The sequence below is a fragment of the Electrophorus electricus genome, chromosome 7, assembly GCF_041902795.1.
Source record: "Electrophorus electricus isolate QZ-2024a chromosome 7, ASM4190279v1, whole genome shotgun sequence".
Taxonomy (NCBI): domain Eukaryota; kingdom Metazoa; phylum Chordata; class Actinopteri; order Gymnotiformes; family Gymnotidae; genus Electrophorus; species Electrophorus electricus.
This window is the reverse complement of record NC_137503.1, coordinates 12,882,501-12,907,277: the sequence shown is the minus strand read 5'-3', so window position 1 is coordinate 12,907,277 and position 24,777 is coordinate 12,882,501. Positions and strand designations below refer to the sequence as shown.

The window sequence follows — 24,777 nt, the reverse complement described above, 5'->3', positions numbered from 1 at the left end:
TCACTGGCCGTGACGTCAGTGCTGGGGTCCAAACAAAACTACCAGTTATGTAATGGCCTCGGATCTCGTTCGCGTTAAGCATTTTCATTAACTTGCCCTGCAGAACCGCGCTCTTGCTCATGGTGTAGTGGGTCCAGCCTCGCAGGTTATATGCCTGTTTTCGTTAAATTCCACCAGATAGCAGTGTTGTCATAGTGACCTTTCGGAAAACTGACAAAACACAGTTAACAACTGCTGATCTATAATATAGAACTATTATGCCTATATTATTATATATCTATTATATATCTATTATATATTTATATTACAGGTCAGTGGTTACAACCCAATTTTAAATGTATTATAAAATTCTGTAGATTTTAGTTTAACCCCTTCAAGACGTTTGTGATAAGACAAATAATTGTCATCAGAAGTGTTTACTGGAGGTTTTACACAAGTCAGTGTCATCGCTGGGTTGATTACTTAGTTTGGTCTTGATAAAGATTTGAAAGATTGCTAACAATGAAACACATAGAGTCTGACTCTATAATGTGTTTCTACTAAATTGCGCCTACTGAAGTGTGTGGTAAGTGTGTAAGGTTTTTTGTATATCATGCTCTGCTGTTAAGAGGCGAAATGTAACCTGCGTCTTATAAGGACGAGATACATCACAAACGAGTTCCCATTCGCAAATAAACTGAAATGAGATGTGGTCCAATCGGCGTTAAGAAAGGTGGAGTTTCTGGGCACGGAAAGTTCCTCATCATCATTCGCTGAGAAGGACCGCTAACATCAGGTTTCGGTAGGTTAACATAGCGCTGTGCTGGAAAACGATCTCACTTAAATCTTTTAATAGCCTATACTGCAAGAAAGAGCTTCTGCCTACCGACACTGCCTAAGTAAATATCTGTTTTTCGGTGAGCTCAATAACAAGAAGATGCTGGCATGCACGGAAATGATCACAATGTGTCTTCAGTCGGCGAAGCGAGAGCATCTTCGCTCAAAGCAAGAGCAGCAACTGCTGCAGAACCACGGACTTTCCATTTTTCACGACGTAAGTAGCCTGTACATTCTTGACAAACACAAAAGTGTTTTTTATTCAAGTACATGCAGTCTGTTTTCAACATGCATCGTATATATTGAATGCTTCGTGTCTGCAGCACGCATTTAATGGTAAATACATAAATTGAATATTTGTTAGGGTAAAAGACGCCAGTTGAAGGCCTATATTTCCATACACTGGAACTTGTCATGTCGCCACTTAGGTTTTTAATCTACATTCGCATTGAGGGTCTTGAGACTACTCAGTATTTGCCCCCTTTTATAGGCTTTTTTTTTTTTTTTTTTACCACAGTGAATGTGTGTAGTGTGGTGCTTTTTCTTGTGTTGTTTACCGGCAGTCATTTTTTTCTTTAAGATGCATCGTCCGTAAAAAATAAAAAAAGAGAATAAAATGCAACACAGGTAACAATGTTACACATTTTAAGCCGAGTAATGCGCAGCCAGAGGTTCGGATGTGTGTGCGATATTCTGATGTGTGCAATGCTCTGACGTGTGCGTGTTTTTCTGAAATTACATTTAGCCCAGTCCAAATGCTGTCACTGGAGATTCTGTGTAAGACCGTGCTTGTGTATTTGTACGCCTTTGTATCTGTATTTGTGTGTGTGTGTGTATCTTCCTTGGGGTCTATACACATTCCACACAGAATTATGTGCACAATGATGTGGAATTCCAGGCAGCAGAGAGGAGAGGTTCAGATATATTCTCTGCATGGTTAAGTAAGGTCCTATAAAGAGAGTCTGACAACTGCACGACTGCATGTGTCAACTTCACAGATATGGGAAGCAGGGGTGTAGGGGATGAGCAGACACACACACGCATACACACACGCACGCATACACACACGCACATACACACACGCATACACACACACACACGCACATACACACACGCATACACACACGCGCGCATACACACATGCATACACACACACACGCACATACACACATGCATACACACACACACACGCACATACACACACGCATACACACACACACGCATACACACATGCATACACACACACGCGCATACACACACGCATACACACACACACACGCATACACACATGCATACACACACACACGCGCATACACACATGCATACACACGCATACACTCAAAACCTTTGTTTCCTTGTCTCTGCAGTTGAAACCCCTTTTGTCATGCTGTGCTATGCTCCCTAGTAGGTGTGTTACATGCTGATAGAGAAGAGATAGAAATGGAAGTGAGAAAAATGAAAAAGTCAATATTCTCTGTTCTGTGTTAAGCTTTGTTCCATGACCCTGCTTAGGGCGAGCAGTTCATTTAGTTTCAGGACCCCCCTTCGATGAGTCAGGGCAGCTCTATATCGCCAGTATGTATGCTGTGGCTTGTAGCAGTGTAGATACAGTATTATATTTACTCTTTTAGCTCAACTGAATATGTTTCACTGTACAAGAGAGATTATTATTACAGAAAAATGATATATTTAAAGAGGATTTGTTTTATTTACATCAGTACTAACACTTGCCATGCTCCTGTTGGGGAGTTAATTGGGGTTAATTCAGCGCTGCACTTTTCGTGGTGGCACACTTACAAATCTGGAAGGAATGCTCGAAGTATCACTATAAAAGTTCTTTTAAAGTTTAATTTGTCTGGGTTTATGTATTGCCCAGCTATCATTTTTAGTTCCACTGGCCATAGTGCATGCAGATGAGCTCAGGTTATGGTTAATTTCCTATTTATTCCACTGCATTCAGCAGGTGGAATTATGCATGATATTTAATAATGTAGACAGTCTGTTTGCCATCCTCTCTTTTTGCATGCCACACCCCTTTTTGTGTACAAACCTCAGAGTTATGTGCATGCAAGCCAGCAAAATGCCTTCAAATTAAGAGCAAGCACAGACCATCGAATCAAGATTATTAATGGAAAATTGATTTCACATGTCCCCCTGAGTGATGGATGACCCATTTAGACCGAAACGAAGAACACGACCTGTTAATAAGGAAAAAAATTAAAAAGCAGAATTAAATTAGATGAAGAGTTGCATTGCATTAGTAAACCAGAGGATTAAGTGTATACAGACACATCACTAAGACCTGGTATTTCTTTGTGTGGTTGGAGGGAGCTTTTGGAGGACAAGGGTCATGTTTGTGGGAGTTATTACGTGAGTACTGCTTTGATCCTTCAGGCTGATAATCATCCCCTCCATCTGAGTCCATATTTTCAGATCTCTAAAGCTGACAGAGAATGAGAGCCATTTAAGATCTTGCCAACCTTGTTAGAACAACCATTTGGTTAAGGGTAATAAAATATTGGTGTGTGGGCGGGGGTGGTGGTGGGGATTCTCTCAAATGCTCTTTGTATAAACACCAGTTCATCTATCGTACACTACCTGAGGCGATTTGTTTTCTCTCTCTCTCTCTCTCTCTCTCTCTCTCTCTCTCTCTCTCTCTCTCTCTCTCTCTCTGTCTGTCTTTCTCTCACGTCACTTCTCTCTCTTCTCACCTTCTCTCTCGCTCACTCACTGTCTCTCTCTCTCTCTCTCTCTCTCTCTATTTCTCTCTCTCTCTCTGAGGAAAAGAGTCAGTGGGACCTGGGTCTCCCCACTGTCTCAACACCTGCCAGAGAGCTATCAGAGGCAATATCTCACGCTAGGAAGCTTGAAATGACCTTTAAAGTGAATTGATAATGATGCATTATCCTGTACGTAGCTGCTAACATCCAGCTACTGCCAGCCAGTCTGAGGCACACCACAGCATGCACAGGGGGCACCCAGAGGAGAAAGTTAATCGACAAAGGAACCTCTTTCAGCTTGTTCAGGTATGGGGCAGGTGCCTCTTTGCTGGTAACTGGGCTGATAGATGGTGAAGTCTTCTTTTCTAAGTTTACAAGAGCCACTGTGAAAATGCCACACTCACAGAAAGGGGAGGTTTAGCATGGTGCCTTTTTGGATGTAAAGATATTTAAAAGCTCATTCAGACCCATGTTACTGGGACTGAAAGCACAGTCACTGCTGTGGTATGAGTCTCAGTAAGATGAGTCACAGAAGATTTATCCACTAGCTCCACAGGACATAGTACACCATCCTAATTTTCTAACCTTGAGTCTGTGTGATTTTGTGGACACACGTATGCGTGTACGTGGAGATGTTTTCTGTCGCAGTTGGTTCGCTCTACTCTGTACCTCTGCAGTCAGCTCAGGCATGTTCACAAGCAGTACTGTGTTAGCAGGGCACACATAGGAGAGACAGCTGGGAACTGGGATAGAGGTACCATCTGGCCTTGAGAGCGTGCCCGTCATTTTCTCCACTCCAGGGTGATCGTCTGAAATTGTGCCGGTGCATAAAAATGCTTGCATGCGTGTGCTTTAGTACACGTTTGTTCCATTTACTTGTATTTGATCAAGGGCAAGCTCACTGCTTTCTCTCATTTGGCAAAGACAAAACAGAAATGCAAGAGTACTGCAGTTTTGGCACACAGATGGACGGGTTAACGGCATGATCTTTTTGAGAGAATGTCTGCAAAGTATACACGCCATACCTTCTTCAGACATGGTTAGCTCTGTTGGTCAGCATCTCTAGCTGTTTCCAACGTCACTGTTCTCTGCAGGACCACTCTCAAAACCTCTCTTCTGATTTCTTTTCCTTTTTCCTCTCTCCCCAGATTTTTCATCGTGCAGACAAAAATGGTAGGTCTAATCAATTTCTATATTAAACCCCACCTTTTCTTAGAAGAAATGTAATTTTCTTTCTTTCTATGGTCTTTGGAAAGATTGCAGGGTGACATTTTAGTAGCATTTCTCTTAAGTTTTGTTTATTCCAGCTCAGCTCTCACCAGCAGTGTGTAACAGCTCTCCTACTGGTCTTGTGTCACAGTCGATAGACAGAAATGAGAAAGCAAGAGCCTTTCAACCCCCCCCCCCCCCTTGTTCTCTTTGGTTTTGTTTAGTCACCATGAGCAAGTGATTTGCATAAAGTTATTTTGCATAGATGGGCTGACTCCCTACTCAAATGTATCTCAAGGGTTGCACATGAATAACAGGGCCTGCATTATATATTGTGATTGTTATTTAGCAACCAATTACTTGGTTAATTAATCATCTAAGCTGTTTACAATCACCTGAATATTCAAGATTTTTGTGTTTTATGTTTTTTAATAGTGTAGGCATACATAAAAACAATTGAGATTTTTGCAAGAGAAAAATTGCCTGCTTTCCAAGCTTGCTTGACAAGGACATCAAAGAAAGATGTGGCATGCATGTGAATGGCTGCTTTAGTAATTACAGAGCTGGCTGACAGTGTAGTCTAATCATCATGCACGATACCACAAACAAGGTAAACTCTCAAAAAAAAAAACCCCAAAAACCCCAATTCCCACACCCAGGACAATACTTTTTGTACTTGGAAGAATAAGAATGTGGAATTTATATAACGGCATCTTCCCCGGGAATAGCACGTGGGTCTTTTCAGTGTGAGGGGTGAATAAGGCAAAAAAAGAGAGAGAAGGGGGGGGGGGGTCGACTAATCCACTGTCCAAGCACCTAAGACACGGGTGTCAGTCTCTGGGGTGATGCCGCCCTCTCTGAGGGTGCAATCACTGCATCAAAACAGCAATTACATCTCCACTTCAGTCATCTCTCCACCGCAGCACAGCATGGAGGAGAGTGAGTCAGCGAGACAGACAGAGTGCAAAAGGGAGAAAAAGAAAGAAAGCGTCTACTTGCTGTTTGCTTCATGATCTGCCTTAACACCTTTCATCGGCTGTGTAAGTAAAGCAAGCGGCTGATCTGTTAGCGTCTAGGCAACCTGCTGACATACACGCATCTTCAAGTCTAACTAGAACATGGTTGCTAAGTAGAACATGAAGTGAAAAATGGGAGGATAGAAATGTGAAAGAGCTTGGCTTGCATCATCCTCCTGGGTCTAGAGTTGAGTTGAGCTGTAGCCTTCCTTTGAGAAACTATATGCTTGCCTGACTTAAGATGAGTTTGTTTAATGACCTGCAGATGAAAGTATTTACTGATAAAATGATGTCACAAAAAGGAACTTTAACATTTGTCTGGATTCACTTTTTCTAGTTATTGTCTAGTGTCCTCTGTCTTGCTATTATAAGAGGAAACAGTGGGTTTCTTTTAAACTCCCATTTCACAGATTTGTTTTTAGGGTGTAGTACCTAAAGATTGTGTGATAACCTGCGATTCTGATGGTTGTTATTTATCTAGAGGATTATCTGTGGAAATTTAGGGCTGGTTTTTGAGTCCAAGATTAGTCCTAACACTAGTCTAAAAACAGCTCTCAGTGTTGAATCAGCACTGACATTACAGTGTAGTTCAAGACTGGGCTTAATAAGACTGGGCTTGATAAGAGCTAAGTGTGGTGTTTTCATGCAACTTCTGTACATCTAGATGTTCTGTGTCACCCTGTGGTCTCCTTCAATGATCTAACTTGACCTGCACTGCATAACAGAAGGTCAGCACCACCTTCAATCAGCACCGCTGGCCAATCACATGACAAACGGAGCATGGATAACTTCTGCCAGCCCCCTGCGCACTTCATCCTCCTCTTTCACTCAGGGACCCAGAGCCAAAAATACGGTCGCGTTCACCAAACAGGAGGGAGAGAAGGACAGACAGAGAGAGAGAGGGGGAGAGAGAGAGAGGGAGAGATCCAGAACAATAGTGTATAAGGATTTACTGAGGGGGAAAAAAAGAAGCATAATTAGAGGAGATTGTACTGTGAACGTCCCGCTGTGGGTCTTTCATTATGCTCTCGGTTGTTTTGTCTGATTTTGTCTCGTTCTCCTTCTGTTGTTTTGTCTGGTTTAAAGCCTCCCCTTGCCAGTGTTCTTTCTGTCTGGATGTGCCTGCTTCAGCTCATTCTTTTCTTTTTTTCCTTTCTGTCTCTTTCTGTCTGTCTCTATCTCTCTCTCTCAGACTGGCAGGCAGATTGTGATGAGGCTTTGTGTGTGTGTCTGTGCAGATGGCGTCTACTGACTTAATCTGACAGCACCGGTGGCCAAGTTTAGCCAGACTCCTCAGTAAACTGAGGATTAGGATAAAAAAGAAAGCAAAAATTAAGGATGGCTTTGAAAGATAAAAAGAGGAGAGGCAGTAGGAAAAAGGAAATGGGTGGCTACAGAGTGGACTGGAAATCTGAGGAATAGAAGCTTTGGATTAATGAATTCTTTGGATTCATATTTGAGACATTTCTGTGCTGCTGTGTAGTGACATTTTCTTTACCTACTTACTTTTACAAAGTTGTTTTTACATGTAGAGATAGGAAAAAAATGACTGATTTTTAACTACTTTAAAATGTATGGAATGTATTGTTTTTTAAAATGTCAGTGGTACAGCAAAAATATCATGGCTAAATCAAATGTAGCTTTTCTATTTCCCTAATAACCAGAGATACAGTATTTGTTCTGATATAACAGACTTGCTATCATAACTAGTTTGACCTTTTCTTAAAAGAAAAAAAGGAAAGATGGGTTGCTAGAGGAGGCTAATAACGACAAAGACTAGCCTGAAGTTCTTCCAAGTTTATTTAATATTGCTCACTGCACTAAACTAGTTCAGGGCTGGGTCACACTGACACAAACAGGGCACTTTACAGTAAGTTCTAGAAGGCTCTGAAACATTCAGTCCCTCCATCCCCTTAATAATTCCTCACTTTCACTAAGAAAAAGTGAGAACAAATCAATGGACCATAGATTGGGAACACACTGACCAGAAAGACAGTTTTGAGTTGATTTAGAGCACAGCACAGCTGCACTGTCGCTAACCCAAAAATAAGGTAGAGTAGCACATCAGACTGACTCAATAAGACAGAGAGGTAGAGTGGAGCGAGTTTCAGAGGAATTAAATCTACTCAGGGTTTCCATCAAGCACAATAACCACTTCAGCAGAGTGCAGAGGGAAGCTCTTACACAGCACAGGAAGTCTTAGCTTAGCAAGCCTGCCTCCACTGTGGAGACCTCTCAGGAGTGACCTTGGAGCAAAAATGTAGGAGATCAGAATCGTATGGGTGAACGGTTCTTTGTTCTCTGTCCAGTTTTCCACACCTCAGTGGAAGATTATGGCCTAGAACTGTTGAAAGCACAGATAAAGGAACTTTAGGCTTGCCCCCCCCCCAAAAAAAAGAAGAAGAAGAAGACAGCCAAAATTATGCTCCTGAAATGTTCTGGCAGGAAACCTCTAAATACTTAACAATGGTGTCTTCATCAGTGCACGGCTTTCCAAATGCTTAGCAATCATGTAGACACAGCAGGAGAGAAATGAGCCCTAGAAAGTTCTGTTATTTTGTATCCCTGAAGAGGGAATTTTCATCTAAGATTTACCAGAGCTGTTTCATCGTTCTTTTTCCTTCCTTAAGGGTATTTTGGCTGCTTTTCACAAGATAATCACCAAAGATAGAGGAAGATGGAGCCTGAAACTTTTAATAGAACTATCTGGGTCTGAAGGGAGGCATATTAAAGATTGTTATCAGATATGGTCTGCAGTGAAGCAGCTTTGAACCAGATGGCTGCCAAATCTACCCTTGAAATAAGTGAACAGACTCGGATGGAGTTCTTGGATGGAGGGAGTTGCCTTCGTGATATGCCACAGTATGACGTTTTTACCCTCCAGGGAAATTATGCATTGAACAGTGGGCCAGTATTTTAGTCACCTTTTATTTTGTTCAGGCTCTAAAATGCAAAATTCTGTAAATTGTGCCATGTAGACCCTTATGTGCACTGGTATGAATTTTCAACTAAAATCTTTAAAATTTAAGAAGCATGACTATCATGGTTGTAGATGTTAAATGGTAGAAGATATGGCGATGGTCCAAGAGTTGATAATACAGGACAGTCAGGATGCAGTCTTATCAAAATTATGGTACTCCACATGGCCAGAAGTAACCCTATGATATTCATCTTACAAGTGTAATGAGTCCAACACTTACCTTTTACAAATATGCAACTATGGGGATCATGTCAGTTACTTCAAATTAGGCAAAAAGCAGGTATAATTAAAGGCATGGACTTGAGTATAGTGTCATTCTGTATATGCCTATTCCCCTTTCTTGGGCTTTCTTACACTGACAGCCAGGTAGCATTTTAGGGAGACTTTACCACTACTTTTTTATTATTATTGCATTCTGCTCCTTTTTTGAGCAGTGTCACACAGGCAAACTTCAAATAAATAGGACTGCCTAGAGTCTGGCTCGCTCTGCTGTATCTCTCACTCCATCTCCACTCTCCTACAGAGTCCATCTCTCGATGGAGCTGAAACCTTTCTCAGCTTGAATAAGGGAGTCAACAGGACCAGGCCAACAACCCACTTCATATATTAGCACAGATGAAGCTGCTCAAAACATGCCCAGAAGCACTTCTTTCCCTTGATGTCTGAACTTCAGTTGATTGTTGCTTCAAGGCACCCTTGCCACCGAAGCTGTGTACTGAAAATCTTTTTCATTAAGTACAACAAAAGGCATAAAGCTTGAATCCATCGCGTTGGATAATTCTAGCTGACTAAAGGAAAGTGGCAGTGGCGGCTGTGATTCGCTCACGTGTCACCTTCAGTCTGGACGTTGAGGACTCAAGAAGATGATACTTGAGGCCTGTTAGGCTCTCTGGCTGTGCAGATTGATGGCAAAATACCCTCCATCCCCAAAATAATCAGAGATCTCAGAGCATTGAAGTCAGATGGCACTTCATGTATCGCAATCTGATCTATGATCCCCATCGTCTGTGTAATTAGTGCTAAGACTGATTGTCTCATGGTTTCATCACAGACATCACGGTGGAGACGAGAGAGTGGAAGAATTTGAAAACTTGTCAAAGCCATTTTTTTAAATTTGAAACTTATTAGATGAAGTTTTTTAAACCAGGTGTATTTTTTGAGAGCTCATGTAAATATCTTTTTAGTTTTAATCTGTATTGCCTAAATGATGCCAGTATATTAAATTCCGATGAATATTATAGTAAGAGCAGTGGTATATGAACACTTACAGCAATTTCCCTCCGGGTCTGTAGTGTTATATTATTTCTTATAATCATCTAAAGACTTGAGTTGGTATTCATTGCTTTTTTAAATAGCTTTGCTCATAACAATTTTAAAGTAATTATCAGGTTGCTGTATGACTTATAAACCCTTTTTGAAAGCAGATGGGTGCAGCTTTTTCTGAACTACGTCAGCTATAAATCAAAATACTTCTCCAGGCTCTTTCCTCTTTTTCGTTGCAGATGATGGCAAGCTCTCCTTTGAAGAGTTCAGAGCATACTTTTCTGATGGGATTCTCACAGCCGACGAGCTTCAGGAGCTGTTCTGTTCAATCGATGGGCGACAGGCTAAGTATGCGTGCCCTTCCCCCCACCACTCCGCACATCGATTTTACATCTGAACTTTTTGTGTAGGCACCAGTGCTCATGCTACTGCTGACACCTTCCTGGATCCCCTTAACTGCTGTTTACCGTGACAGGCAGCATGGCTAGGGGCGTTCGCAAATAAAGATGAATACATTTGAAAGCCAATGTGTAAAAAAAGATCAAGGCAGCAGCAGAGACATGATGCATGATTCAAGAAAGGAAAGTCTTTCTTTACAGTCTTTCTTTAGAAAGACTAGATGGATGCCTTGGTGTCGACAGAATAAAGCAGTTACTCTGCTTTTAAACCTGACAAAAGCGCCACGCGATGGGACTCTATCGCGTGGGAGCGGTATGGATTTTGAATTTGTGCTGCGCGTCTGAAAACACTTCACAGGCACTTTCTAAAAGGGAGCCCGATCTGTAATCAGCAAGGCCGATCTCGCCGTAATTACTGTATTCAGAAGCATGGGGTAAATTAGTTCCATAGTCCTGAAATAGAGATATGTTCCATGTGCAGCATGCATTCAAATCTCGACAACAGCAGCCTACCTCCTTTATACTCATTAAAACATTAATCCAACCATTAATCCAATCAGCATATCTGCAGAGGTTCATGCGTCAGCCTGGTTAATGTTCCTCCCCTGCAACAGCCTTTAGGGCCAGAACAGTCATATTCTTCGATAGTTCCCAAAATGGAATGTTTGATTAGCTGTAAGTGGATTCACAGATCAAATAAGACTTCCAGAGAGAAACAGACAGAAACAGATTTTGGAAGTGTATAATGCCCGAATGCGTGACCTTACCCCTTTGTATGTGGCTTGAACACTATAACCATAAATTGGTGTATAATCAATGAAAAAGGCTGGATTCTACAGCTGTGTCATACATCCAGCTGTGGTGTGTTGTGGAGGAAACAAACTTAGTCATTGCAAGGCAGAGGACAACCAGTACCAGGTGCCCATCGCCTTGGGTGAACAAGGTCGAAAGTCGACGCGATTTTTTCCCCGTGCTCCCAGCAGTGCTACGCAGTGCCGGTTCAAATGCAGCATGTGCGTGTGTCCTTCAATTACTTAATTTATTAAGCAGATCCATTTCTGCTTTTAATTCAGCCTTTGCATCTCACATCTATTAAAAGCCCATTAATGCCCCCAGAGAGCACTCGAGGCAAGTCCAAGCAATTATTTAGTCCATGCTCATATGCTTGAGATTGCATTTGGCTTTGATCTGCGATTTGAAGTGACAGTTCACACATAGGGGACTGGCATTTTTTAGATTGTATCAGCATATGAGTTAAATATCTAAATGAATTTGCATTATTAGATTTGTGATTTGGGGGCCATTTTAGTTGCACAGTTAAATAAATGCAGGTTGCTAAGATATTGCGTGTAATGTGCATCATTTCTTTTCAGTTTTCACTTCTTACTGTTGCCTTTGTTTTTGAAAGAAAGATTATCTGTTATAGTATTATAAGATCATTATCTGAGTGGGTTGTTGGGCTGAAAGATGTAATTGTAGCTGCACTAATATGGCCAGACATATGGAAGGAAGAGGGCTGTTTAGCATTTAGGTAACATTACCAGGAATCAACACAATATCCTTAGCAATCTTTAACTGAATCTTTATGAATTCCATTATTTCAGTTTCCTTATCCTTTCATATTCTCCTTTCTTTTTTCCAGCAACCTTGATATAGACAAGCTCTCAGGTGGGTGTGCACCATTCTGTTTTGTTTACCTTGTGAAAAAATTATTTTTAATTATAGACTTATATGCAGTACTGTGCAAAGGTCTCAGTCAACATTGGCTGCTCAGGTGAGTGTCTGTTCTGCCCTTACATGCTCTTCCAAGTGTTCCATCTGTACGTCTTAATTAGGTTGCAATATGCATTAAGTCAAATATCCTGCTGAAAGATGATAAAAAAGGAACAGAGGTGTTAATTTAGGCCATTTATTTTTCGGGATCCTTTTGAAATTCTTACTTTTGTATTGTAGAAATTGTGTTATGATGTTAATACTTCTTGAAATTAGTGTATTAATACTTTTTATGTGTCGAGTGGTATTTTTGCAGTTATAGAATGTCTTATCATTTCTTGGCTGGCCTGAGACTTATAAAACTATATGACTTAAGAGCATGTGGATATATCATACATATATATTAATGGACTGTATTGTAAATTAGCTACATACACAATAATAAAGAATCATGACATCAGGTGCAGTCTTCAATCAAATTATCCTGTGTGTAAGAGAGAGAATGAGAGAGTGATCTTTTTTGATAAAAATATCTCATTCAGCTTCCTCATATCATAAATGCGGTAATTTCCTGTACTTAAAAACTCCACCTTCTCTGTGTTGAAGTGACCATTTCATTCTGTATGTGCTTCTGTTATCTGTGTTCTCCTGTCTCTTCTCTTCAGATTACTTTTCTCAGCATCTTGGGGAGTATCTGCATGTTCTCTCGGCTCTAGAAAACCTCAATATTTCAATCCTAAAAGCAATGGACAAAACTAAAGAGGTAAGAGACAAATGGAAGACTTCAGTGAACATTTCCTTCCCCTTTGGATGCCCCCTTTCTTGGTGTTTAAGGCTGACAGGTAAACATGCAAAATCTCAAGATGTCATTTCGGTTGCCACAAAATATAGCTTGGTGAATCTGGCTGTTTGCATAAACTAGAATACTAACACACTGAAGAGCTGTGTTGTGCTGGGCTTCTTGTTGTTGCTTTGGAGGGTCTGAATGTTGCTCTAGGCCAGTGTTTCTCAAATTTGGTGGCACGCCACCCCTGGAGGACACAGAAGCATGACGGGAGGCATCTGGAGTTTATCAGTGTGTTAGGACTGGCCCCGCGGGTGAGGAAGCTCCTGGAAAGTGTGGGCAGAATGTTAAAATCACACGTGTTCAGTGGGTCTTGCAAGTGGAGATGTTATCTGAGACACTGAAGCCAAGTACAGTTATTATTAGCAAATTTAGGCTTGTTGTTCTGTGAAGTTGCTTACAAATATTGGTAGTCGCTCTGTGCCTTACACATTTCATAGAATGTGAAGCCCAGAGAAAAAAAACACAGATTTGCTGCTGAGGTATGACTACCCTGCCTTCGTTAGACAAATGAAAACTGTATCTCAAGCAGTGATCTTGCTCAGTGGCTGAGTGTGCCTGAGGTCTGCACCATGGCAGCCATTGCTGTCTGTGAAACGAAGAGGCACTGGCGGACATGTTTTTGGAAGGTCTCAGGAAAGACCACCAGGTGGAACTGCAGGGAGGAGGTGAGTACTCTGAATGAGATTGCCTACCATAGGATTTTCTCTGACCACCTCCTAGAGGAGAGCCACCTCTCCCTTCGGTGTAAGACATCTCCACACACGTCTCCTCCACCAGCACATGAGACCTTGCTTCAGGCAGATCCCATGCAGCTGTCACCCAAGGAGAGGAGGCTACGCACCCGGCTGCACCTGTGCTTTTATTGTGGCAGTGCCCATTATGAGCTCCCTATCTGCCTGATTTGTCCTCTTTCTCCAGAGAACAAAATCCTTGGCCATAAAGTGAGCAGCATCCCTTCTGCTGTCTTTTCATTTTCTCTATTATCTGTGGTTATATGCAAGGGATCCTCTCTCTCACACACACAACGCTAGTGGAGAGGCAGGGAATCTGTTGCACAGGCTCAGCACCGACATGATGCCATTGCCATCTCCTCTAGCTGAGCGAGAACTGGATGGCAGCCTTCCATACAGAACACATCTCCTTCCTCATCATACATTTGCCAACTCACCTCATCACTTTAGGGCTCCTCTAGCTGCACATACGCAATCCTCTCATTTCCTGGCTGAGAACCAGTTTATCAAATAGTTTCCCTTCTCTTGTGCCCATTGTCTCAGTCCTGTGGCCCTTCCTCTCTGGTCCACATCCATTGAAAGCCAACTCATTCCAGAGCCATACCACGATTTAGCAGACATATTTAGTCTTGTCAAGGCCACCTAGCTTCTTCCACACTTCAGTACTGATTCTGCCATATGGCTGCTTAATGACGCCCGTCCTCCCCGTTGTAAGGTGCACTCCATCTCAGAGGAAGACGAACAGGTAATGGAACAGTATAATCAGGAGGCCCTGGCCCAAAGGCACATACACCCCTGCACCTCACTTGCCTCAGCCAATGTCTGCTTTGTAAGGAAGAAATTTGGTGGGCTGAGACAACGCGTAGACTACAGAGGCCTCAATCCTCCTAGAAAAGTACTCACATTACCTGAATCTGATTACAGCAGCATTAGAGCAGCTCAGAGGGATGCAGTACCAAACAAAGTTAGATCTATGCAGGGCCTACAGTCTGATTAGGATCAGAGAAGGTGATGAGTGGAAAACTGCTTTCAGTACCAAAGACGGTGACTATGAGTACCAGGTTCTCCCATATGGCCTAGCCAGAGCACCTTCCATTTTGCAGGCATTCATTTTCATTCATTCATTTCATGCAGTGGGAAGATCAACCAGGCAGCCAAATCCTGGACCCACAGCTGATTACCTATTTCTAATGTGCACATCCTTCAACACCTACTCCTCATTGCCCAGGCTATGCTGTACTGTCACACCCCAGTTGTTAATCAGCCAAAGAACCACCAATCACACCTCACGATCACCCATTTATTAGTAATCAAATGCACCTCTCCCACATTTCACTACTCCTGGTTAAGTCCCACATGTGCCTGTCTCCAGTGCTTTGCATTTGAGCCACTGCAGCTGTCTGCAGAGCCTACTATTCTGCTGTTTACAATGCTGTTTATCCTATTTTTGCTGCTGGCACCACTACTAGCGCCTTTTGTTCTGTTTTTCTCTGTTTTTGTTCTTTTCATTAAAATCAGTTGCCTGTTATATTTACTCGTGTCTTGTTCTGTGCCTGCAACGTGTCACACATTAGCTAGTTTGCTAATAATGCCAGGGACTAAGTGGGTGAAATACGGGGGGACGATTCAAAGTCAATGTGCAGATTCTCTAGGCTGTGTGAAATAAGTGCGAAATACGTGCACATCATGCAGATCTGGGTCAATGGCCCAGAATGTGTAATTTTTGTAATAATTTCAATCATTAATGGAGTCATGTTTAAAAGGCCAACAAGATATCTTTATTTTGCCTTTACCAATAAAAAAATTGGCCAGTTTGTTATCTGCAGCTTCTTCATTTCACGAGTTATAAAGAAAAATGTGTTACTGTATTTAAATGCAAAATGCATTCTCATATTCATATGCCTGCTGAAAATTACAAATAATGCTCTGCACTATTACCTCCAGCTTGATGACATGCCATTTCACATGCACGTTGTCTCAGATCAGTGTTGCCAGATCTTGTTGGAGAAACAAGAAATCACGTCTATGGAAACAAGCATAAAAGTATTGACTTGGCTCTAAAAACAAGCCCCAAACTGGTGACCTTACATACCACAATATGTGAGAGAGGCCACTTGATCTCTCTCTCTCTCTCTTAACCAGCTTCATTAGGCAGCCACCTATGATTCTTTTCCATCAATCTTTAAAAACATAAATTTTTAAAAACATACATGTATGTATGTGTGTGGACACAACTGACTGAATGTATGTTTTTAAGAGTCTTAAAAGCATTTTAATCTAATGGATTATGCTTAAATTTGTTTCTAAAACAAATATAATTCACTACTTTTAGGCTTGTTTCCATAGACGTGATTTCTTGTTTCTCCAACAAGATCTGGCAACACTGATCCGAGACAACGTGCATGTGAAACGGCCTGTCAGCAAGCTGGAGGTAATAGTGCAGAGGTTGTGGTTCACAGAGATACATTTGAGTTGTGGTTTACAATGATATCCTGTTTGTCATCAAAAGCTAATGTGAAGAAATGAAGCATTATTTGTAAATCTCAGCAGGCACCTAATCTTCGATTCAGCCCACCCACCTTTCCATCCATCTGCACATTCTTCTACTGTCCCTGTGTCTTTGCACTACCTCATCAACATGAAATGCAGCCAAATGTGCTGCCATTTTTTTTGTTTAATTACATTTTTATGATTTATTAAGATATCTCCTGATGTATGCTCTACCAGAACATATTAATTGCTGTTTTGACAGCTGATGTCAAACAATGATGATGCCTCAATTCGAGCTACATGATATCTGATTAAATGCTTACCACTTGCAGTTTTCATTTAAACTGTAAACTATTTAAAAATTCAGACATCTCACATGGTGCCTAAAAATGTTTACTGTAGCACGCCTGTAATTATTCGGAGTGTTGCCTTTATTGCTTTTGCAGATGACTAAAATTACACATAATTACACACATTTACAATGGCATCATGTGTGGGCTGATTTTTACAGGAAAACAAATTATATAGGTTACCATTTTTCCTTGTTGCAGTTGTTCTTTTCTGCAACTTTTTAAACAGTCTGTTTTTATTTAATTATTTTAGAATCTTGCCTAGGAACCACAAATATTAGCCAGGTAGTTATACCCCAGTGTCTGCTAGCTGTGTTCTTTCCCCCACACAAGCCAAAGCAGCTCACGGATTGAATGATTGCTCGCCATCATGGCCAGTTTTGAAAGCTTGTCAAAAGCTCATGTTTTGCCACATAGCACATTTAAGTCTTAAGTGTATGCACATTTTTTTTTTTTTTTTTTTACCTCGTATTTCTGTCATTAGCTCCATTTCCATCATTTGCCATCAGGGTCAACTGCAAGCCCTTTCTCTGGGCCATTTATTAAATATTAATATTATTATTAATTAATTAATAGTATTAATGAATATCACATTAAATATGAATCCCCTAAGACTTTAGGAACAGATTTTCAGTCTTATTAACTCCACACATTTTTTCACTGTTTAATGCTGGCTACTTTTTCCTTTTTTTTCCTTTTCGAAGAGAGTCCACAGATTTTGCTGTATTTCTAGTATTATCCAGGGCAAATGTGTGCTGCTCCAAACCCTCCCCTGAGTTACCAATGAAAAGAGAAAGCAAATGATTCTACAGAACCACATTGTCTGTATTTCCCCAGTAGTTATTTGACATTAAGAATTCCTAATATGCCCAAGGAAACTTGTGTAAAACACACATATGGTTAGAGTGAAAATACTGATGGCAGACATCTTCAATGAATCACATTAATCCAGAAGGTGGGGATGGTTGTCCCAATGGTTGTTTTTAACTGGGGGATTGGTATCCCCATCATCCTTCATCAATTCAAACCCTGACTATGCTTCTGGCTTTTCGAAATATGACTAATGACATGTCCACCCATTATGTCTGCACCACCAGCCAAAGCAGTCTAGAACCGGGGCAGTAGTTGGATATCTGTAGTGCACACCAACCCACAAACAGTCTCTTGTGAAATACCTACATCAGAAAACATCGGATCAAACAAGCAATTCAGATGTATGGCAGTTAGCTGATGCATTTATCCAAAGCAACTTCCATTCATGGCTGAGTACAACTTCAGAAATGGAGGGTTAAGGGTCTTGTTCAGGGGCCCAACAGTGGCAACTTGGCAGTGGTGGGGCTTGAATTTGTAAACTTCTGTTTACAAGTCTAACTACTGAGCTACCACTGCCGGATCCTTCATGGGTCCGTTACATGCTTGTTTAAGGGACTCCTTAGAAATATACTCCCTCCTCAATATATGTCCACCCAGTAACTAATAGGTGCGCCATTTTCCCCCACAACTGTCAGTCTATCACTTTCCTAAGCTAAGGGTGAGCACTGGCATTGCAGTTGTTGGTTGCACAGACCAGCACAAAATGCTATGTCAGCCTATAGCCTCAGAGGACAGAAGAGCTGAGTGGATCAAGTTCATTTTTGATGGCAACATTCCAGATACAGTCGGCAAAAACCAATAGCTAATCCCCTTGACTGCTTTCATCACCTGGTTCAGCACACCATAACTAGGCCAACTAAGCAACGGAAATTACTAAAAGAGGGATCGACAACTGTTCTTGGCGAAACCGCCGACGAGGGCAATGTAACTAGCCAAGATATGTTACATTTTCAACATGTTGCAATAGGTGAAAATGTGTTTTATGTCCATTTGTCAAATAGACATGGGTTGCAGTGTGTATGTATGTAAGGGTACTTGTAGCTTCTATAATGAGCAGTGCGCTGACCTCAGAACAAACTCGGAGTCTGGTTCGACTCATATTTTCTCCGGAAGACATGGTTCTCTTAGTGTTCAGTTGGGACGATGGCGCAAAATCGAATTCGTGTCGGTACATCGACTGCAGAGCGGTGAAGCGAGCGTTGGCTCATAGTTTAAAGCAACAGGCACTCCAGCCGGCCGTTCTGAGCAGGTCTGTTTGACAGGGTAAGAACGGTTCTGTATTGCTTGAACTTTGTGGTATTTTGACCAAAGCATGTTATAGGAACTGTGTTAACTTGTGTAAAAGGGGTATAATGGGTCCCCTTTAAATGTTTTTCACATGTACATCTGCCCTCCTCCCCTGCAAGTGACAGACTATCAAAATCTAAAATAACATTTTCAGTAGTTGGTTGTGAATCTTCTGTGGTGGGTGATTGCATGATCATCAGACATGAGGGTATGGGTGTCTTCCGGAGAGGTGTCAATAATCAGTCGATATCACACTTTACAAGCATCAGACGATGCTTCAATTGTATGATGAAGCACCATCCACCAATCTTTGAGGCATGGAAACATTTTTGGTTTTCCAGCTTCACGACGGCCTGCCTTGCTGACATTGACACCTTTGTCCTCATACTGAGAAACAGACTCTAGCTGCAAATGCCACATCCAGAATCAACCTCACAACTTCTCTTATTGCTGTCATGCAGGAGCTAATGATGCAATGACATGTGGCTAGGAAACAACCCAATTAAAGCTCCCATCCTGCACTTAAAATAAAATGCACTGGAATACAAACACAAAACATATGCAAACTGGGTTCTTTTCCCTGTCAAAGGTCTGCTGTATAGTATTATTTCACATCCCCACACCATTGTACAATAGAGTTAGCAGGAGAGTTATGGGAGACACATTAAAGCATACCTAATTCAATGACTTTTTTATGCAGTGGAGAAAAATAGCATATTTCCAACAGCTTGTCTCAGAGATTTGTCACAGGTATTTCCTGTGGGAGCAGCTAAGAGACCTTTCCTCTGTATAGGATTTAGTCAGGATATAAATGAAGATTTCTAATAATCTTTGACTATATTTCTCTTTGCCTCCCTCTCTCTGTCCCTGTCTGTCTATCTCACGCTCTTTCCCCCCTGCCTCTGCAGGAATACCAGGGCTCTTCCGTGCTGGGTCAGTTTGTAACACGCTTCATGCTGAGGGAGACATCCAGCCAGCTGCTGTCTCTTCAGATGTCCCTGCAGTGTGCCATGGAGGCCGTAGAAGAGCAGAGTAGCCCCACAGCGTAAGACACACTTGCATACACCCCCCCCCCCCCCCAACAGTCGCCGATTCCAAATCAGCACTGTCAACACTGCTCCCAATTCTGCCTGTCTGTTATAGCCATTAGTCTCCTTAAGGATGGGCAGTATTCAGCAATAAGATCCAAAAGACACAACAGCTGGAACTGAAACCTCTGAAATACCTGTTAACCTCAGTGGGCTCCCTAATGAATCGCATCTCCATTTCAAGAGCACATAGGTGTGTGAAGCTGCTTAGGACCCACTTCAGTAGAAACATCTCTACTGGGTGTACAGCTAGAGACTGTTTCCATGCATTTGTCTGTGTTAGCTTCATCAGTGGTCTGTGTCTGGCCACATGTGTACTGTTGGGTGGCTGGTCACTCTCAGGTCACTGACACATGAAAACTCCAGCGACTATGCCACTTCTTGCCATTTCTATAACCCAAATTATAACCAGCCAAAGGGATTCCTATAGTTAGAGGCAGTGATGGCTGACATATTCTGCAAGGCAACAGGGCTGAAGTCTGTGATTGTACACCTACAACATGCACCTACTGGATATGTGGACTAACACAGTGCATGTGTGTGGTGAGAGGATATACATAATATGTGTGTATAGAAATGTATAGCCTATTATATGGATCTCATGCTGTCCTCCTTTATAAATGTTTCTTAGCCATCAGTCCTTTTCCATTACTGTAGCCATAGCAATCGAGTACATGGCAGGAGCAACTATAAAAACCCTCCTATTAATAATAGTGACAATTGGAAACTCACCTTTTTCTTTCTCTCTCCCCCACTTGGTTCCTCTGTCTCCTCTCCCTCTCTCTCTCTCTCTTTCTCTCTCTCCCCCTCTCACGCTCTCTGTTTCTAGGGCTGAGGTAAAGGTACCAGAGCATCTCTCTGTACAGAAGAATAACAGGAAATGTGGCCGCAGAATGCAGAAAAATATGTGCCTGTCTCCCACAGACCCGTACTCTGGCATCCTCACTACAGGTAATAAACACACCCACGCAACGTTCATCTCGAGCAAAGAATCATGTGCTTTGCCTATATAGTGTCTCATTCCCATCTAAAGGCTCAGGTCTTCTGAAGGTTTGGTAACATGACAACACATGTGCTTCTAATTAGCACTGGGTCCGCTCTTTAAATGCTAGTGGGGGCCAGGCCCACAGCTGCTGCTGAGGTCTTCCTGCTGTTTCTCTGCTCCTCACCTGTGCCTGACAGTCATGACTGGTTACTGCCACAGAAGTGTTAGCTTCTGCTTATGCGCCTTGTCTGGCTGCTGCCTTGACGGCATTAAATTGAGCGTAACGGAATGTCCTTGGGAGCACTGGTTCAGGGACACGTGGCTCTGGCTGTCTCAGGAGATGTGGACTTGATTACATCTGTTACATATGTGTGTGCGCACACACACAGTTTACATACACACAAATAGTTTTATCACACATTTAATTAATGCTGATATTGTTAAACCCCATGTACATAAAGGGTGTTTTGTATTTTGGTGCAATCACTTTTTAAAAAAAAACTTGCTACAGGGAAATGTCATGGTTTAGTTTAGCTAGTTGTACTACAGTGTGCAGTATAGAATGCATTGGAGTAGATTCGCTCATAATTTCATCATATTGCACAACACTATGCGACTACATGGATGTATTATTTGAAGAACACATAGGTGAGGTTTCAGTTTCTGCAGCACTGAAATATTTATTGAGATTTTGCATGTTACAGTTGTATAATTCCAATATCAAGTGAGAAAGTAGACTTATTCAGCAAGGTAGTCAGCACAAGGACAAACATGCTATTTCATATTATCCACCACACCCAGTGGCTGTTCTGTCTGTGTGATCAAACTAACTACATTTGGGCCAACCAAGCACATATTACTGCAAGCAGTCAGATTCTTTTGGCAGAGAAATATGCTGAAATAATACTTGTTTGTAAGCTAGTAAAAACCAATAATTAAAATAAACACTTTAGCCTATCATCAAGAGTTCACTGGTTTGAACCCAGATTATTTTACAGCTATCTGTGGTTAGGAGTCCAAGAGAGCGAAACTGGCATTCTTCTCTGGGTGGGAGGGATGGCATGAATAAATCCCCATCAATCACAGTGACGCTAGACAATCATGGACATTTCTGTGCTTGCATTTACTGATCAGGGAAGTTGGTGTTTAACCCTTAGTGTATTCAGATGCCCTGTGCCACAATGTGGGTAGCAGTTTAAAAAAGATGTGGTTCTTGGCTTCATGTATCTTGGAGGAAGCACATGCTTGCTACACCCTTGAGGGTGGGTAGGTGCTGTGTGACAAGAAGGATAGCAAGCTAATGGGCAGGAATTGGCATAATGACTAAATTGGTTGAAAAATGGGTAAAATAAAATAAGGAGAAGCTAAGCAAACAGAAGAGCTAGAGGCCTGTAATGTTTTCACGTGCAGGAGCCCCACAGCTTGTCTCTTTGGTTTCTGTTTGTGTGTATTCCATCTCAGGTGTTACTGTGGACGCAGATGATCACTGGTCCTCTCAGATCAACAGACTGCAACAGCTCATTGACAAACTGGAGTGCCAGGTGACAACGTCTGCCCTCAGGCCATCCACACATCCATCCATCTTTATCCATTCGAGCCACCATTCATCCACCCATCCTGCATGTAATAAAAGCATTCATACAAGTCACACACTGGTACTGTGTGCTCTGAATGTTTCGCTGCAAGCCTCTAGTATTTGAACCAACATCTCTCAACACACACAGAAGACATGCATCACGACTCTTCTCTGTTCTGGCACCAAGGTGATGGAATGAACTTCCCCTGGTTGCCCATACAGCTGAGTCACTGGCTGGCTTCACACAGAGTGAAGATTCACCTCCTCTCCAAGTTACTAAGCACTTAAATATGCACGTATATAATACATAAACATCAATATTTTAGTGTTTTTCCCCACTATCCAGAGATTTAGCCTGATGGTATTCTTTGTACTGCCCCATCTATGCTCACATGAGGATGTTTTTGAGAGACTACAAAGCACTTCTTTAAGTCATTCTGTACAAGGGCATCTGCCCATGCTATAAATGTTAAAGTAAAATTTGGGCCTCAAAAATGTCTTCTGATGCTTTGATCCCTGCATGGTTTGTCTGGAATTGTGGTTCATTAAAATGCTGACCATGGGTAAAAAGCAACTTCAGAAGTAGTCCGGACACAGCAGATGAATTCAGGTGTTCACTCAAGCACAAAGGCTAAAACCTTTATAGATTGCTTTTTCAGGACAAGAGCGTTGATAAACTATGAAGAGCATGGCTGTCTTTGTCAACCGAGGCATGCGGATGTAATAGGTGTAATGTATTTTGCCATTGAAAAGATGTGGATGGAGAGGCTATTTTATCTGAATTATTTAAGTAATTTATATAAAAACTGTCAGAGGTACTTAGAAATCATATAATATATATGAATATGAAGGAGTTCAATATAAAATAAGGTGAACCCCCTGCTTTAAGATCCATACAGTCACATTCATAAACAAAATATGGTAATGAGTTAGAAAGGATGTTCTCCTGGACAGCCAGGTTCAATATGAACATCACAGACTGATAAATGACATAAACATCAATTGAAGGCTAATTTGTCACCAAATAGCAAATCGGTGGGCAGTGTGCAACCTCATAGCATGTCAGGTCTTAATGGATTAGATGAATGGCAGTTTAGATTGTCATGGGTAAATAGTAGAGTGAAGTTAATGCTAATGTTAAACAAGATAAGTGTAGTGGGTCTATATATATTAAATTTAAATTTCATATTGACCCTCAAATGTCTTTAATGAAATAGGTAACAAATAATTACAATCCATGAGTCCAGCAGTGCATGACTTATATGATAGGTTTCTACCACTTGTCAGTTTTGTTCATGTCTAAGAGTAATTTTTTGTAAATTTAAAGGAAATCGTTCATGCAGCAACTCCTGTTAAATTACTCATAAGGTTCTTGCCAGCACTGCAGTCTATGCTGATTAGATGGGAACACTGAGAATGCAGGTTCATTCTTCTGATCAATAGGCTTTGAGGGAATCTGACCTTGTTCTTAACTTTAAGAACATCCTATTAGTTCAGAGGTCGATGACGGTGGCAGAGTAACTCTTTTCTAAGTTGGTCTTTTCTTTCTTCTTTACAGAGTCCAAAGTTGGAACCCCTGAAAGAGGATCCACTAGCTAGCACATATAAATCAGTGAGTACCCGTTAGGCTTTAAGGGACTCTGATTTTGTTCTTCAATTTATTTATCTCTGTGCTTTTTCTCTTTCTCTCATATTCTCTTTCACAACGTCACCAGCCTTGGTTTGTTCAGTGCGCATGGAATCTTTATCTTCTTTCTCTCCCTCCATCTCCTGTCAAATTTTCTCTCCTTTATCTATCCAGAACATTCTGTTGGTCCAGAGGCAGATGAGAGTGACAGAGGATAACCTCGAGGAGTTTCAAAAGGCTCTGAAAAGCTATGCTGACTCCACTACCAACCAGAGTGACAACCTTCAGTGAGAATTTACATGCCCACGCAGTCACCCACACACACACACACACTATGATCTCAACATATAAAAACTTTAGCATGACAAACTGGCATGATCTAGGTGAAAGACTGAAATGAAACAGGCAACGCATTTTATAAGATTTAGGAAGAAAATTAGGTTTGAAGCAAAACCAACCCGATGCAGATATGCATAGAGGATCCCAGCGAAATACTAGCCATCTTTCTCCAGCTTTTAGCTTTTATAGTTCCTCCCAAAGTGGCTCCCTTTAGCTCCTGTCAAACCAAAAATCAGTAACATTGATGACTTTTTACAACTCGATGTTCAACTCCTTCCAGATTCTTCATATGATGCTGATTGATTCTTCTTATGATTCCTCTAAAGTAGCTCTAATGGTTTTTTGGCCACAGGGGAATTATTCCAGCTCAAATGATCAATAGAAGTGCATGACCAAGCAGGAAGCGTATGCTTGAAACAATTTTAGGTAGTGCTACAAATTCCCATGTCACACCACACCAAGAAAAAAA

At 41.5% G+C, this 24,777-nt stretch overlaps 1 protein-coding gene across 2 annotated transcripts in view; it reads left to right on the top strand.

Annotated features, from left to right (window-relative positions):
• Window positions 1-738: 738 nt before the first annotated feature.
• Window positions 739-24,777, top strand: part of necab3 (N-terminal EF-hand calcium binding protein 3) — a 25,843-nt gene continuing 1,804 nt past the window's right edge. Inside the window, exons 1-10 of one of the 2 annotated variants that reach the window (XM_081718237.1) lie at window positions 739-1,033; window positions 4,685-4,709; window positions 10,244-10,352; window positions 12,045-12,070; window positions 12,781-12,878; window positions 19,602-19,738; window positions 20,611-20,732; window positions 22,228-22,307; window positions 23,901-23,954; window positions 24,144-24,256. In XM_081718237.1, the coding sequence (XP_081574363.1) occupies window positions 917-1,033; window positions 4,685-4,709; window positions 10,244-10,352; window positions 12,045-12,070; window positions 12,781-12,878; window positions 19,602-19,738; window positions 20,611-20,732; window positions 22,228-22,307; window positions 23,901-23,954; window positions 24,144-24,256 (881 nt within the window). In that variant the 5' untranslated portion in view covers window positions 739-916. Of the gene's footprint in view, window positions 1,034-4,684; window positions 4,710-5,571; window positions 5,786-10,243; window positions 10,353-12,044; window positions 12,071-12,780; window positions 12,879-19,601; window positions 19,739-20,610; window positions 20,733-22,227; window positions 22,308-23,900; window positions 23,955-24,143; window positions 24,257-24,777 lie in introns of those variants that run through there. The other variant, XM_081718238.1, reaches the window with a different exon arrangement.